General features: G+C 46.2%; 1 protein-coding gene across 1 annotated transcript in view; it reads left to right on the top strand.

Annotated features, from left to right (window-relative positions):
- Positions 1-1,714: 1,714 nt before the first annotated feature.
- The window catches only part of Plpp3 (phospholipid phosphatase 3), a 75,120-nt gene continuing 59,115 nt past the window's right edge, over positions 1,715-17,719 (top strand). The window contains exon 1 of the mRNA NM_138905.2: positions 1,715-2,270. Coding sequence (NP_620260.2) covers positions 2,132-2,270 — 139 coding nt within the window. The 5' untranslated portion in view covers positions 1,715-2,131. The remainder of the gene's footprint in view (positions 2,271-17,719) is intronic.

Genomic DNA, 17,719 nt, shown 5'->3' on the forward strand with positions numbered 1-17,719 from the left:
GGTGCACCAGAGGGGAAATGGTTCGCTAGTTGGGAGGAAGGCTTATAACATAGGCAGAAGGGTAGGAGGCAGGGCTGTGCAGTGAAAGGGATGCTCCAGGGGGCTGACGGTGGGATACAGAGTTACAGAATGGTTCAATAAGGCAGTCAGATTTGTACTGCGTATCCAAAAGCTAGAACTTGGAGCTGGGGAGATGGCTCAGTGACTAAGAACAATTAGTGTTCTTTCAGAGGACCCAGATTTGGTTCCCAGGATCCACACATTGGCTCCCAAACATCTGTAACTCCAGTTCCAGGATCTGACAGCCCTATGGCCTTTGTGGGTAGCACATGGTGCACAGACATACATGCAGGCAAAACACTAATCTGTACGGATTGATATAGAATAATATATACATAAGTCATCTTTTTTTTAAAAGCTAGAACCAGTTGCCTTTAATTCCAGCTCTCGAAAGGCAGAGGCAGGCAGATCTCTGTGAGTTTGAGGACAGCCTGGTCTAAAAGTGAGTTCTAAGGCAGCCAGGGCTATATAAAGATAGAGAGACCCTGTCTCAAACAAACAACAACAATGCTAGAACGGTGGAACCATTTCCATCTCGGTATTATAACGACCCTTGGAAGAAATGTGCTTTTGTACATTGTAGTACGCTCAGGCTAGATACTATTGAAGGTGTAAGGGCCTTTCAAATGTTAATTCTCTTTCTTGACCAGGGTGGGGTGAGGGTGGGGATCAACTCATATAAAAGTAATCAACATCATGAGGATCATCAGCACATTCAAGGGGAAACAGCAGATTCCTTGAAAGTCAAGGCCAAATAGGCTGGGGTATGCTGGAGGCCAGCTGGACTAGCAGAGGGGGGTGGGCTTGGCTTTGGTTTTCCAATTCAGAAATAGAAGTATTGGCCCAACTTACGAAGCTCTTCTGGTGTACAAGCTCTCTTACAGAAGCGCGTGTGAAATAATCAGTTATCTCCCCCACCATGACTGCCTGGGGAGAAATACTTCCGTGACTGCAGTCTACTCGCTGGGAAATGAAGGCACAGAGACATAGTCAGGATTCTAGAGCAGAGGTGGGTGGGTGGGACGGTGGGGAAGGGTGGGTCTGGCTCCGGAATCTTTTACACCACAGGATCTTCCGAATCTAACACAACTATCCGGTGCTGAACGTTAAAACCAAAACAACAAACCCACCTTAAATTGAAAATTGTATTTTTAGGATAATTCAACTCAAGGCTGAAATTTGTAAATAAATAAATAAATAAATAAATAAATAAATAAATAAATAAAGCAAGCAAGCAAGCAAGCAGGCAAGCAAGCATTTTAGTATTGTAGACCTCCCACCGACCCTCTCCCCACATCTAATCAAAGGCCAGCAAGAAAGTGCTTCTTTTTATTTATATGGTTTTCCCCCCCTTTTGTGATGCTTTGGAGTTTCTGAACGCTAGGGGCTCCCGGATTCTCTGGTTTGAGAGCAACTTTTTCTTTCAGGTTTTTTTTTTTTTTTTTTTGAAAGGGGGTGGGGGAAATGTGGCCTTAATTATCCTACGTTTTAGGCAGCTTAAGGAAGGGGCTGTGCTTTCAGAACCCTGTTGGAGCCAAGTAAGGAGGTCCCTCTCCTCCCCCCTCGCCTTTTAAAGGCGCTCGTGAAATATAAGCTCAGAAAACAAACCGAGCGATCACAGCGGCAGCCCGGGCGGCAGCAGCAGGAGGAGGAGCAGAAGGAGGAGGCAGAGTTGGAGTTGGGCAGACGCTGTGGAGAGCTAGCTGCAGGACGCTGCGGAGTTGCAGGGCTCCGCGCTGCTCCATTCATTAAGTAGCTGCGGAGGATCGTGGCCGGACGCCGACGCTGCCCACTCGCAAACTTCAGCACGCAGACGCACGCCAGCCCGGCGCGTCCGGGACAGCACAGTTTTGCAAAAGTTCCTGCTCGGGATTTGGCTCTCTTCCCTTTGGACTAGCGAACAGTTTGGGGTTGAGAGGAAAGCAGAGGCGCTCAGGGGGAAACCTACCCGCGTCTGCAGTTGGAGCTACTCGGCCGGGCTGTACACTCGCCGCCGCGTCCCGAGCCCGCAGATCCGCTCCTGAGCAGCGGCGGCCCGCAGCGCCCCGGGAGGCTCCCCGCAGCCAGCGCCATGCAAAGCTACAAGTACGACAAGGCGATCGTCCCTGAGAGTAAGAACGGCGGTAGCCCGGCGCTCAACAACAACCCGAGGAAAGGCGGCAGCAAGCGGGTGCTGCTCATCTGCCTCGACCTCTTCTGCCTCTTCATGGGTGAGCGCAGCCCCACCAGTCCCACCCAACCCCCCCTCCCGGCCCCCGACCCCGGGCCCTGCCGCGCTGTCAGCCCCCAGGGTCCCGCAGCCATCTCCCCCACCACCGGGCGCCGTGCTGGCCGCGAGCTCCCCGCCCTCCCGGACCCCAATTTCAATCCCGGCCTGCGATTTCAAGTTGGGGCGTGCTTGTGCTTTCGCGGTAGCTGGAACCACCTCCTTAGGGGTGACGGACTCCCAGCTGAAGATCACCCCTAAGGAGGTGTGAGCTCGAGCTCCAAGATCTGGAGGAAACCTGTGGCTCTCCGCCCTGCGTCCGCGAGTGAGACCCATCTCGGTCTCCCGGCAAGGCGGGCTCCTACCGGAGTGGCGCTGCTGGCCCCGGCTGCATGTAAACATCCACCCCTTCCGTCGCGCTGCCTTGCAGGGCCAGTCGCACTAGCTGGCCTTGTCACTCGCTACTCGCTTGGCTGAAAGCCGCAGAGGGTGGAACGTGGCTCTACCCAGGTGCTGGGCTACAAGGAGCACATCACTTGTTGAGCGCCTACTGTGTGCCGGATGATAGACCGCTTCGCGGGCATCAGTTTTAAACTAGCTCACTTGTGCCGGGAGGCCACTGAAAGAAAGGCAGTCACAGTCTTGCTTGGGGGCCACAGTTGAGCTACACTGCCTCAAAGTTGAGGCCCTAGCGTTCTGTTTATCAGAACAGATGAAAACTTCAGCTGAAAGGGGCAGCCGGAGGCACAGGAATTGGAGTGGGAAAGAGAGAAGGATTTATTGAACCAGGCTAGGGGGAAGAGAGAAGCAATTGACGTAAATCCACCATAGTTCCAGGGTTGAAGTAAAAATGGGACTTTTTCCTTTAAAGCGACTTTTGATGTAAAAGTATGCAAAACTTGTCACCAGAGCATCGCCCCGCTGCTACCAGCTGGGCGTGCCACCTAACTACCCCTTTGGCCTCAGTTTCCTCCTCAGTTGAATGAGTGGATTCAAGTAGATGGTCTGTGAGGCCCCTTCCTGCATTAAGAACTCGGATGCCGTCCAGGAGCTGTTCTGCCAGCACTGCTAACGGAAGAAACATCTGTGTTCCCAGTTCAGTTCCCCCAAAATAGAACTCCTGCACGGAGACTCCATCCCTTTGGAAGGGATTTTGTCGGGGCTGACTGTGGCTACCTGGCTTAGCTCCCCTTACTGAGGACTCTTAGGCAGTGGCCTCTTGTTCTTGCCCAACTACCCACATAGAATTTTGTGAGCCGGTGTGTTTCTTAGAATTTAAAATTAAGAATGGCTCTCTTCTGGTAGAGACCGTTGGAGGGAAGATTACAGTCTGAAAGGCTAGGGGAGGTTTTTTTTTTTTTCCGGAGCTGGGGACCGAACCCAGGGCCTTGCGCTTCCTAAGCAAGCGCTCTACCTCTGAGCTAAATCCCAACCCCTTAGGGGAGTTTTTCTATAGTTATGTAGATCCCTTTCTCCTCTCTGTTCACCCTTAGGATGCTATTCAGGGGAATTGTCACTGGGGGGCCTGCCTTCCTGGTGACAGCGGGCTTATTATCATGCACAGTGAACCAGATGAGTACTTAAGGTCTTATAATCAAGTTGTTGAATTTTTAAAAGATCCTTCCAGGTCCTGGGGTGAGGGGAGTACGGGGGAGACCACTAAATTAGTGGAAGCTGTGTGCAGCTATCTTGGCTGAGGCCTCCCAGGGTTTGAGTGTCTCCTAGGTGGGTGGGATCAGCGCTTTCTCTGATGCCTATGTTGGCAAGTCCCCCTGCCTCTTGCTTTACCGTCAGGAAGCAAAGCTGGATTTCAACAGCCATTGCTCTCCCTTCTAGACTTTCTTCTTATTGGGGGGTGGGGGGAATGTGTGCACTAAGAAATGTTGCATTCTTATTAGAAGAAAACAGTGTTAAGCAACATGCAGAGAGTAATGCCTGCTAACTATAGTGTAAGCAGGGACAGTGACACCCCAAGATGTCTTTCTGTGTGTTCAGGGTGGAATTTAGGGGTGTGGTGCATGTGCATGGGCTTCAGCTCTTTATGTGTAGCAAGTTCCTCTCTGGAGTGAGCCTTCTAAGCCAGTTGTCAAACTTCAGCATAAGCACAAGCTACAGGACAGTATTACTGATGAAATGCCTCCTAATACCTTTAATTGGAAAGACTATCTGTAAGCTTAACGTGTATCTTGAGGTGGTTATGCAACATAACTCTGCTTGGCTTCCAAAAGAAGATTTAATAATGCAACATGTGATTTTAATATTCCACACACTGCCGTCCTAAAAAAAAAAAAAAATGTTTCTACTTGGTTCAGTTTTTGCCTGAGACTGTCAGTATGATTTAATTTTTCTACAGTTTATTGATCATATGGTCTGCATTACAGGGTACTAATATATTAGGAAGAGAGACAGTTTTTGGTTTATTCTCCCATAGGAATATAGACCGAGCCTCATCTCCTAGTATCTGGAAAAACTAAAAGCTGATGTTGAGATGTGCCTGTTATGTAAGTGGAAATATTCGAGTAGTGTAACCTGCTTCACATACCTTTTGGGAATGTTAAATTCTGGGTGAAAAGCAAAAAGTCCACCCTTGTTTGACAGCCAAGAGAATCCCATATGAGAGAACACTGCTGGGAGCTTACTGGTCATCAACAGTTACCTTTCTGCACCGATTGCTTTTAAGTACAACTACAAGTCTTTGCCTAGTAGGTTTTCTGAAACCCTTTTTGCTTTGCTCTTGTTTAAGTGGGGTACCCCTTCTCACTTTCCCCTCACATTAGTTCTGGTATGTGGGGTGCCATGAGAACCACAGACAATCCTGTTGTCTTATGTTCTATTAGCTTCTTTTTTTTTTTTTAGATTTATTTATTACATATAAGTACACTGTAGCTCAGACACACCAGAAGAGGGCATCAGATCCCATTACAGATGGTTATGAGCCACCATGTGGTTGCTGGGATTTGAACTCAGGACCTCTGGAAGAATCAGTCAGTGCTCTAACCACTGAGCCATCTCTCCAGCCCTATTGGCTTCTTTTAAAAACACAAGTCAAAGGGGTTGGGGATTTAGCTCAGTGGTAGAGCGCTTGCCTAGCAAGCGCAAGGCCCTGGGTTAGGTCCCCAGCTCAGGAAAAAAAATAAAAATAAAAACACAAGTCAATTCATATACATTACCACTTATAAAGCCATCTCCACGGTATAGAAAAGGCTCCTCTCAAGGAAGTTAGCTTCAGTCTTCCCTGATTCTCAGCATAAGCAGAGTCCTTTATGCCATTTGGAGACTCCTGAAACTGGGACCTCATGACAAATCCCTCTAGCTCAGCCACAGAGCTGCCTGCCTCTTCACTTTCCTGGGGCATCATCCATTTGGACCAAAGCAGGAAGATAAACAAGTTCTAATTCTTCTTATCAGCAGTGCACAATGTAGTTGTTTAATAACCACACATTCAATCTGGTTCTCCTAAAATGTTGACTGTTTTTATTGTCAATTAAATAGTCGTGATGGTAACCTTACTGCTGGCTTCATGTGGCACATGAAGGGCCATTGTTGTTATTTGCGCATTTTTCTGCATTGCTCTTGTACTATTTGATGATGGGGGCGGGGGGGACGTGGGATATAGAGAACGAAACGGAAACCTTAACATGGAAACTAAGGTTTCTTAGAAGGCGGCTGGCTAACTCCAAATCTAGTTCCATGTTTGTGGACGCACTGATTTCTCCATAGGCTTTAGCTTTTTTGCACTGCAAAATGGCTTATTGGGTGAGATTATGTCTAAAATCCCAGGCCACTGTCCAATACACAAGGACCTACACCTCCTAGAGAGGAAGAAAACATCTCTGTATTTTTTTTTCTAGGACAGCAAAAGTGAGCAGCCCAGAGGTGTGAGTCCTGACCTTGTGCTGACTACTCGCTGTGTGTGTGATTTGGGCAAATTTACTTTCTGGACATAGATTTCTTACTATGGCAGCAAAGGAGAGAGACTCGATCGTCTTGAACTCCTAGCTCTTCACAGTTTTGTGAATATCCTGGAAGATGTGCTCTAGACACTCAGATTCGACCAAAGACTTAATGAAAATGAGCCTAAGTTGGTGGTAACTGCTTGGCCCCACCCCTTGGCTGAAAGTCTCCTCTGACTTTCCTTGTGTAATAATCAAACCCAAACAACTATGCAAGCACAGCAGGTGCCTCCCAGGTTCCCTTGCTTGGTTATTGCATTTACCAAGTGTTTTAAGTAACTCCGTCAAGCAGTGTTGGTTCTGATAACCTAATGTACTACGTTGAACCACACAATATAGGAACCAATTTTCATGAATCTGTTGCTGGATGACCCAGCCAGCTCTCTCCTGCATGCATCATAACGAACACGAATGTGGCCCACACTTAGTAGGCTCTTTTTTTTCTAGGATGGTAGAAAAACTGTTTCTTTACTGTCCAGAATTGCTGTCCCATTCATCCATCCTCTTTTTCTTTCTCTCCCCTCCCCCCACCTTAAAATCCTAAAAGATACCTTGGAGGTAGCTAGCTGCCTGGGTGGGAGAATACTAAAACGAGTTGGTGGCCCTTCCATTTCTAGCCCTTTGCATGCCTGTCAATTTGAGGTTCTTTGCCCCTTCCTGTGCAGTTGTCTGGGCTGGCGAAGCCCAGCTGGTCACAGCATGGTGCTGATGAAACCATAGTCAAGGGCTTCTTCCTCCTGTGGGCAGTAATATTTTTGGAGAAACCCCACCTCGTGCGTCAGTTCAATTCTACACACCATCTGAGGAGTAACCTTTAATGTGGAGAGTGCCTCTCATGCCCACATTTAATAAACTCACCTGATGGGACACCCATCTGGTGAGAAACATAAATTGTATGTTTCCCCCAGGCGCTTGGGGCAGAACCTGGGATCTGTATGTTCATAAAGCCTTTGGCCTGTTTAGAATCACTATAGTGTGTAGCACTTGATGTCTTCGAGGCAACTGAATTATGGGCTTTTTTTCCCTGCACTGGATGTTCCAGCACTTGTTGACTGACTGGTCAGGCTGTAGGTGTTTGTGGCTGTTCTCTCTCTTCTGAGATGTGAAGGGACATAAAGCTAACGCCCATAGGTGTGATTTGGACAAATGGTATTTGACCTCTCCAGGCTCCAGCTTCCTCATTTGTAAAACCAGGAAAGTAGTGACAGGCTGTGGCCTGTGGCCTTGCAGCTGAGGTGAGAGATTAAATGTGAAAGTTCACACGCGTGTTCTTGCTGTCAGGGGCCAGTTGCCACTGTCTTCATTAGTAATGACAGCGGCCTCAGCTCCTCGTTCCTTATCCCTCCAGGGTTCTGTGACAAAGCCCTTCTTTTTTCTTTTCCTTCCTTCTTTCCTTCCCCTCTCCACCCCCTCCACACCCCCCCCCCCCCCAGTATCCTGAAACTTACTAAAAGGAAAATGTCTAAGGAAGAAAAGCTTGCAGAGTGGACATGGATGGTTTCCATTGGCTAAAGGAAGAGTGATAGGTTTCTGACCTGTCTGGGGAAGACTGAGGGCAGCAGGCACCTTGGTCACTTTTGGTGGCCGATGTTTTCTTACTTTGGAAAAGAGATGGCCCACATCATCGGAGGGGGAAAGAAAAAAGACAAACAAACAACAACAACAAAGCCCGCAGCCACTCTAGGAAGGGCAGGGAGAATTTGGACAAATGTCCCATTTTAGATTTTACACTTCTTTTTGTTCTGGGACAGTGCAAGGGAAGCCTGACTGGAAATAAGTGAAATGCTTGTTTCCTGAGTGCTCTTTGTTTGTTAAGGAAGGGTGTCCTGTGTTATTTACCCAGGCCAATCACAAGGGTTCGACAATGATGGTAAACTGGGGAAGCTGCAGCCCACGGCAGTTCTGGTTGGTTAGCACACTGTCCTGGGGCTGTTCGTCCTCCCTCACTGCCTGCCCACGCTGCAGTGCAGCCAGGGAAGAGGCACTCTTTAGTTCCATTTCATCTGCATGGACTTTACTAAAGTCCGAATATGTGTGACATGCTCTATAGGACTCCATTCAAAGCCCGGGAGCCGCCTTCAGGACCATACTTGACAGTAGAGTAGGCAGTTGAACCTGACTGAACCTGAACGATGTATCATCGTGGATGGATAATAAAACAATTCTTCATTGCCTAGCTAGATTCATGGGATCTTGAGGATTTTGTTATGAGCAATACCAACATTATTATATTTTTAATCTCAATCAGAAAAACAGCTCTTTCTGAAGGGGTAAACAAATTGTGGAGAGCCTAAGAGAAAAGCCCAAGCTTCCCAGTAAGAGGCTGGGATGCAGGGGGTCTCTCTCCTTCTCCCTCTCCCACTCCCTCTCCGGCTTCCTAGTGATGAGAGCTCTGTCACACTATATGATCTAACCCCACTGAGACCTCTCTTCTCATCCATAAAAACTGGGATGGTGTGAACACAGGAGCCCAATGTCCTGTTCACCTGTGGCCACCAGAGGCCTGAACTGGCTAGTAATTGCCAAGGGGTTGTGAAAGGGCAGGAGGAGAAACAAGGTCTTACCTTTCTGATATTGGTGTTTGAAACTGGATACCTTTCAAGTGTCAGTGCCTCTGAGAGAGTCTTCTATTATTTCCCTTGCATTTGTCAGTCAAAAGAGGAACAAGACAAACAGGTTTCACTTTTAGGCCAAATTATTGAGGCCAGAGACTCCTGGTGTGCATTTGGAGGGCTAAGCTGTTTTTGATCCCTTTCCTAAGACTGGTACTGGGTCTAGAAGGCACGGCTCTTACCTCAGCTCACTGCTAAATGATTTGAGCTTGCACAGACATCACCTTCTGTAACCCAGGAGAATAGGAAAGGAGCTCATGGAAGTCTTCAAAGGTTGGGCTTTTTAAAATGCTCCGAACAGTTCTTGAGGTAGAAGTTATACTCCTCAGCTGATGGATGAAATAGAATCTGGGACTAAATAATTTTCTGAAGATCATACACTGACTAGACGTGATAACGCTCAAAACCAAGGGAAGCCATATCTTTGAATGCTTTCATGGCACCTAAACTAACTATTCTTCACTTAGGCCCAGGTGAATGTATAAGTTATGATCTGCTCTGATATCCCCAAAAGTTAAACAACTCGGGCAAGGGCGGTGCCCGTGGGCAGGCCTTTGAAAGACGCAGTTGATTTCGGTGTGCTTTCTGAGTACATATTGTAATCAAGGTATTGATGGTGTGCTTTTGAGGTTTGTCACAAATTAACAAAATTATATGCCTGGAGAGTTTTGCAGAGAAATGCAAGTCGGCCTGAGCACCTTGCCATGACAAGTAGTGTGTGCCGGCTCCTGCCCGTGTGCCCCTAAAGTGCAGACTATGCAATTATACAACACGAAGGAAGCCATCCTCACGGATGTGGTCTTTATGGCTGCCCCAATCCCCGCCCCAATTAGTTTGCAGAGTAAACCTGTCTAATTTCTAGAGAGGGGGATTTGATCAAGTCTGTGTTTGCACTTGCCTTTCAAATCTTGCCTTCCACAGATGTTCCTGGAGCAACTGCTATGGTCAAGGTGTGCTAGGTTTGCCCAAAAGGAATTCCCTGGCTGGTGAAGGGAAAGCAGCCTTTGGTTAATGATGACATGGGAGCCTTAAAGGAGGACTAATGCAAACACAGTGTGGCAAGATAGAGGGGAAGGTATGAAGGTGGGTCCCAGGGGAGAAATAATAGCCCAGAAGCCAAACCGGGGCGGGGACAAGGGGCTGTAGAGGGGAAGGAATCACTGATACTAGCAGATCCTAGGTCAGGAGAATAGAAATGTGTTTGGGAAGCCCTTTGGTGGAAGCTGGGGTGTAATGTGGTCCATTGATGTTGTGAGGGCCAGGGAGAGAGTGGGCTGAAAACAGGCTTAATACCAGACTGAGAAAAGGATGTGAAAATGGCAGACAGCTGGGCACCTTGGACATTGTTGTAGAGGACCGATAGAACCAAGGGAGTTTTATCTTTGGGTTTTGCTTTCTCTTTTTTATGGAAATTTCCACATAGCTAGCAAGTGTAATCTTGAGAAACTGCTAGTTTCTAGAGTAACTCCAAATTTAGGGGGAGAATTTCTACTTTGTTATGTGGTGGTCACACTGTTTTACAAATTAAGGTCCCTTTAGAATAGAAGGTTAAGATAGAAGAGTTCTACAGGGATGTTTAAAATTAGTATGTTTTAATTTTATATTTTACATTAAATTTATAGCTAAAATAAAGCTATTATTAGTTAATTAATTATTAATAATACTTAATCTACTTCGGGCTTGGGAGAAAGATCTCTGGCTTGGAGGGTTGGGGGAACTGAGGCAAGTGAGGTCTCTGAACCTTAGGCTTTTGGGGACACAAGAGAGAAGGACACGGCAAAGCTAGCACAGGTATCCCTTGGCCTTCTGGTTGGGAGCTCAGGAACTGTGGTGAGGTCAGCCCCCTGTTCAACACTCTGCATGTGGCACTTGTAGAAGAAAGGCCCCTTAAAAGGAGTCAGCTGAAAGTTGTCCTGGTTTTGTGTAAAGGTATTTCTTGTGTTATAAAGTCATTTTAGAAACAACTTTGTTGAGATTATAATTTACAATACCACGTGAGGCAGCCATTTAAGGCACCCAATTAACTGGGTTTTTTATTGTGGTCACGGAATTAGACAATTATTACCATAACCATTTTTTTTTCTTTTTTTCGGAGCTGGGGACCGAACCCAGGGCCTTGCGCTTGCTATGCAAGTGCTCTACCGCTGAGCTAAATCCCCAACCCCTACCATAACCAATTTTAGAACTTACCTCTGTAAAAGTAAATTGATCTTTACTTATTCCCCATCCCAGGTCTTAATGACTACCAATCACTTTTTTCTCCCATAGAAAATCTGGTCATGTTACATAAATCAACAATATGCCATGGGGTCGTTTGTAGCTGCACCTTCTTCTTAAAGCTTTAAAGTCCCACCCATATTGTAGCATGTATCAGAAGTACTTTATTATTTTTATTGACAGATAATATCCCACTGTATGGATAGACCACATTTCGTTTATGTATTTATTTAATGGCTCTCTGGGCTATTCCCATTTTGAGCTACTGTGAATGGGAAGACAGCCCTTGTGTTTTCAATTCTCTTGGGTCTCTATATTTAAGAGTGGATTTGCTTGGTCATTTATCAGGTGTTTGACTTTTTGAGGAACTGCCAAATTATTTCCATCATGCCCATGCCACATTAATTAAAACATTTAATAAAAAAATACAATGTCTCAGGAATTAGGAAATTCATGAAATCTCTGCAGGATTATCTTGTTCTTAAGGAAAATTTCCACAAAGAAACAGGTTTTTGATCTTTCCTGTGGTGTCACTGGGTTTAAGGTGAGCGAGCAGAGAGCAGTATTCTGACTGAGAAATAGAGGCTGGGCGGACAGCTAGACCCATGTGCTGGGTAACACCTACAGAGAATGGTGGGCTTTACAGAAGGTGGGCTTTCTAAGTGGAAACAAACAAATAAAAACACCACTCCAGAGTATCTGAAAAACTGTTTAGAAGTAACAAATAGTAAGACCTTTATGTTCCAGGAACTTAGTCAATACACTTTTAGGGCCACATCAGATAAATGTGTTTAGTTCCTGGTAAGTTTAAATCACCATCTCAGAATGCAAATGATTTCCTGTCTCTCAGACATTAGTGGAATATTAAAATTAAAAAGGATAAGATAATCGCAAGGCTTTATGAATTAGATGGCGCATCACGCTAAAAATGCACGAAGCACCAAGTGATCAACTCGTGGGTCGTGAAAACCCAGATGTTTTACGAGGGCAAAGGGGAGAGAATCCTCACTATTATTAGCCACTTTCCATGGTGCCTCCGTGTTTCCATGAACAGAAGAAAGCAAACGCTGATCACCGGGTCCTCGGATGCACAGCTCACTCAGCTAGTACTTATGGGCATTTGGACCAGAGCCTGACCAAGTGACGGCAGTTGCTTACATGCACTGAGCATTAGCCGGTGGACCTCTCATCATGTTAAATGTCGTACGTACGTTCCGATTAGGGTCTCCAAGGAGCCTATAAAGTTCCAATCACTTTTATCTCTGTTTTATAGAGCTGAAGTTCAGAGAGATTGAAACTAGCTCCCCTCAGATGGTGCAGAAAAGAGTGTTTAAGAACTGGAATGAGAGAGTCTGACTGGTGAGGCTGGTTTTCACTGCTCAGCTCTCCTGCTCATGTGTGGGTGAAGCCCTCCCTGTCTTTCCCCTCCTACCTAAGCCTGCTCTTCTATCAGTAAGCAGTCTAGGGAGACTGTTGTCCAAAGAGAATTAGATTTGTGATTCTCACCCTGAACCCATTAAGGTCAGGAAAGGCAACCATGGTTGTTTGGATACCTCAAAACTATCTAATGTATACTGCACTTTTACTAACACGGACTTGCAAAGACTCTTAAAGCTTCAGTTCAGGGGCTAGAGAGAGTTCATTGGTTAGGAACGCTGGCTGCTCCTGCAGAGATCCCAGTTCCTAGGCCAACATGGTGGCTCACTGTCTGTGACTCCAGTCCTGGTTAGGGTTAGGGGTTAGGGTTAGGGTTAGTGGGGGCAGGGGAATCCAATGCCCCCTTCTGGCCTCTGTGAGCGTTGCAAACACACGGTCCGCAGACACACGTGCAGACAAAGCATGGGTAAACATAAACTCTTTAAATTGGTTTGTTTTTAAGCCTCAGTATCTACCTAGACTAGCCCATGCATCGGCATTCTGAATTCCTGATTTCAGTGATACCCCTCAGTTCCCTATGGACTTGCTCCTTAGTTTTGTCTACTAGGAGACGCAACTGATACTCTCCATGCTTAGAGAATGATGGATAATATTTCTAGAAGTAATGGGGGAGAGGGTAAGAAGGAGCATCCAGGGATCTGCGGGAAATGCTCATACCTTGAAGGGGAGCAAAAGCCCTATCCTAAGGAAAGAGGAATACTGGAGCCTGGAGTCATTCTTATGAGGAGGCTTAGTAAGGGGTGGGAGGGCCTTGAACTAGAGCCCTTGTGTAGCTCTCACCAGGCAGCAGTAAGGGCCACTCTGTTAGTGACCTTTTTTTTGTGCCTGGGTTCATTCTGCTGTAGTGATAAATTTTGAGCTTCTCTGGTTAGTGTCTGCGGATGCAGCTCGTTCATTAAACGTAGTAAATAGAACTTCTCCGCCTGGCCTCTTCCCCACAAATGACCCACATTGTTACAAAGTTAGCAACCACTGACAGGAAGTGGCAGAAATGTTTCTCAGCCGCACAGCCCATTTCATTAGACACTTGCCCAAAGGGGCTGTTTTGGTCAATTTGGCCTCTGTAGGCTTCTAGGGAGGAACAGCCTAACACATCATTTCTCATCTTTGCATCTGCTGACGTCTTGCCCTTAGTGGCTGTTTTGATTAAATGCGTGGCACTTTTGTTCCTCACCAGCTGCACGCACTGCGCTCAGTAGGAGGAACTTCTAGGAAGCAGAGACTTTAAAAATATTTCCAAAGGTGTTACCAACTTACTAGAGAGTCTTTTGTTGGGGGTGGGGGGCGCTTCTCATTGAAATCTATTTAGAGAGCAGTTACAGCGGCATGGCAGGGGGGCTGCTGGGCTCCTAGCACCTTTGTGAAGGACTCCTTTGAAAAAGGCCTGAACTTGAGGCTTTGAGTGAGTGCAGAGTTCCTAGGCACTGGCTTGGGAAAATAAAATCTACATCTTGGGTCCGAGCATTCAAAGGACAGGGCTTTCCATCCGGGAGGGAACCGAGCTGTCTTGAATTTTTTATTTAATTTTCCCAAGTCTGTGGACGGAGTTAAGAAACTCAGTTATGAGTTTGCCCTAAAACTGACCGTTTACAGTTGTGCTTGGCTATACTGTGAAATTGGGGATTTATTATTAATTAGCCATCTTTCACTGACAGACTCTTCCAGATGACAATATGTATGTATGTCCGAGAGTCTACATTTAGATACTCAGTCAGTTTTCCTCGATGTAGATAGAGCTCCATAGCTCCGTCCCGCCCCGCCCCCCAAGCGAAGAACAAAATCCAACCTGGACACCTGGAGTAGCATTGTCTTCTGGCAGCTGGAAGAGGCTAGGACAGCAGATGTTTTTGAATATTTACCCTGTGGTCAGGCACATCCCCGTCCCATCAGATCTTACAGCCCCGGAGGAGCCACAGTCCTCTAATTGATGCCGGGTGCCAGTGAGGCAGCTGCTGGTCCGTGAGATTGAGTGGCAGGCCTTGGGGTGGAGAATGGTGGTACTCTCAGCCGTGAACCAACCCACGCCCAACCTTTTTTTTCTCCGAGAGTAAGGACTGACGCTTCGATTTCTCACTAACAAGCACATAGGTAAAGCGAACCAGTCAGAATGTCTTAAAATTATCAGGCCCTATAAAGTATTTAAGTTTGATTGGGGGTTTAAAACCTTCTGCCCGTGTCAGTATTTCCTGTTCCTGTGTAAATTCTTAAGAGAATAGAGGTGAGACTCTGAACTCCAGGCTGGAAGGGCATGGACTTGACTGAATCCTCATTATGTGGCAAGCTGTGCGCCAAAGCACTTCATGCATTATTAACTTACTTGAATTTCACAACAACCCCGTGGAGAAGGGGGCTGGCGCTCATTTCAGTGGGTTTCTTTTTTTCTTTTTTTTTCAGCAAGCAGGGCCAGCCTCAAATCTTATTGGAGGCTTGGTGACATGTTGTATTAATAATTCAACCAGTTAATCTCTAGCAGAAATCATTTACTAAGATTCCCAGGAAAGTGCCTTTTGGGAATCTCCCTTTAGCTGGCCCCTGGACCTTGTGTCTACCTCCATTACACGTACACGGAAGAGAGCAGGGTGCCTTAGAAGAACGGGTCAGAGAAGCCAGCTGACAAGTGTCATGCAGAAGTGGGGTGACTTTTCTGCCCAGGGATAGCAGTTTCTGATCCCAGTGTTAATTCCCCTTCTTATCCATCTTCTCCAAAGGAGTTAAAAAGCTAGGGACTGAAATGCTTTGACTGAAGCAGTCTGCTCTTTGGAGAGACCACCTCCTGTTTCCCAGGCTATTGTGGGGCTCCTTCCTATTCAGCTGGGATTTCAATGGTGCCCTGATTAGCATGAGACCAAGTGTATAAAGTAGGTCTTTTTACCCTCCCTAAAAGAAGTTTTGTGGCATTTCTTTCTGAGGGGGTTGGCATAGAGCTTTGACAAACACACAGACCCATGGAAAAGTTAAATAGGGCTGCGAGCAGTCCCGTTTGCACACATCCTTCACACTTAAAATGCAGAGCAGCGTCTCCATCCATGGGCTCCTTAGGAAATGGAGCAGGGTTCTTCCTGCACCACTAATGGGCGAGCAGGAAATACCCACAAGGCAACTGGGAAAGGGAATCCCTGGCTCCTCTACCATTCTCCATTGTCAGAAAGCCACCACAGAGAAAGCTCCTGAGTTTGGCTGGCTATCTTCTCTCTTCCCTTTGTTTATTGAGATAAATACCGTGTGTGGTAGAAGATCCAGGGGAATATACTGAGACTGTGGAGCCTGCCATGAAGGAGCACGCAAGACTAGAAGACAGACACACAGCAGTTGGCAGAGAAGCACGGCCAGATGTTTGGGTGTGCTACTTTAATGAAACGATAAGAATAAATGTCTGAGAGGCAGCTTCTTGCTGGTTTTTTGGCTCAATATTTGTGGTATTTGCTGGGGAACCTTGAACAAATTGCTGTCATTTGGTGAAGGGCTAAAGAGAGGATGAATTGTTGCGACAGATGGCGTGCCATGCGAGCAGGAAATACTTTGAAACTTTTAATTAATACTCAGGATGTGGATGCAGTTTTGTCTGAAATGTGCCCTTTTCTCTCTACCGTTCCCATTTCTGAAGCTGCACATTGAGTACATGCCATTACCAGATAAGGGGAAATGTCCCTGCAGATTGTCTCTCCAGGTGGCAATCCACAGGAGTCCTTGGGCAGTATGAACCCAAGAGTTGTTCTTCTGAATGACAGTTCTGAACACCCAGGCTCTTGCCTCAGAACACTGGTCGCATGCGTGTAGAGTCCAGCTCTCCGCATGCTTGAGACCCTTCAGAACTTGCTTCTACCTTGCCCTTTCTCTTCCCTTCCTCCTCCCATTCCCTTCCTTCCCATTCTGCCCGCCTTTGTTGCACACTTGGACCTCAGATGCATACATTTGATGGCTTTCCCAGCCTTCCCCAAACCATGTCACTCTTCCTTCTAGTTAGGAATGGGATGCCCCGTTCTGTTCTTGGCAGTCAGGAACTCAGACATTCCTTGATTTTTCTCCGCCACTTTAGATAGCTCTCTCTAATGATAAAAAATAAGATAAAAATTTAAAAATGGGTTCGCCTTGTACCATTGTACCATCTTATTAAACATAGAGTTTGTTTTGTAATACAGCTTACCAATTTTATTGAAAAATATGTAAGTAGAAAAGATATTCTAGACAGTAAAGACATAAAGCCAAAGAGGACAATAAAAGTTTTTTCATGTAATTCCCCATTCTCAAGGTATCTTTTTTCTATAAATAGATGCATTATTAAATGTAATTATAAAGCTAAGTACTGCTTAAAACCTGCTTCCTGTAAGCCATCATGATGAAATGGAAAAAAAAATGGCTAGAGGCAGTAACAGCCCATAATAAGTCTAAGGAATCTGAGAGTGGGAGTGTGCACCTAACCTAAGACAAATTAGGCTTTTAAACTTAGCTTTTATATTATCTTATAATGTGGTATAAACTTGGTCATCAAAAATGAACTTATGCTAGCCATGATGACTTCTTTTAAAAAAAAAGTTTAAAAAACTACTTCATTCTAGCTTTACTTTACGGAAGGCGTCTAATAGGAAGAGGGTAAGGAAGGAAGGAAGGGAGGAAGGGAGGGAGGGAGGGAGGGAGGGAGGGAGGGAGGAAGGAAGGGAGGGAGGGAGGGAGAAAGATTGATTTTCTTGTACTGAAGGGATGGAACCCAGGGCCTCACACATGGTGGGCAACCCCTCTACCCTTGAGTTACATCACTGGCTACAAAAACAGTAGAGAAATGACACCCAAGCTCAGAGACAAACATTTATCTCAGTTTATGTCCTGACTGTGGCTAACTTACTGGGCTACTTTGACCAAGTCAAATTGCTCTCGATTGTTAACTCTCCCGGTGTGAGGCATCCTATGGTTCCTTTTCTACATCTGGGTACTTCCTCTGGGAAACTGTTCTACTAAACAATGCAAGATAAGTCCTTTCAGCGAATATGCCTGGAACTACACTAGCTTTGGAGATTTAATGACCGAATGATGAACGGGATGCGGCCCCTGCCTCTTGTATCTTCTGTAGCCGATGCTGGGCAGGTGTGGTGACAGCAATACACCATGTCCTCTGTGTAAAGTTACAGACACAAGGGGTTATTAACCCTATGTTGGAAAGAGGGGCTGGAGGAAGTAGTAAAGACAGTAAGTAGCATCGCTGCTGTTATCAGGGAGGACCACACTGATGAAGCCATCTT

Source organism: Rattus norvegicus, chromosome 5 (assembly GCF_036323735.1).
Source record: "Rattus norvegicus strain BN/NHsdMcwi chromosome 5, GRCr8, whole genome shotgun sequence".
Lineage (NCBI taxonomy): Eukaryota > Metazoa > Chordata > Mammalia > Rodentia > Muridae > Rattus > Rattus norvegicus.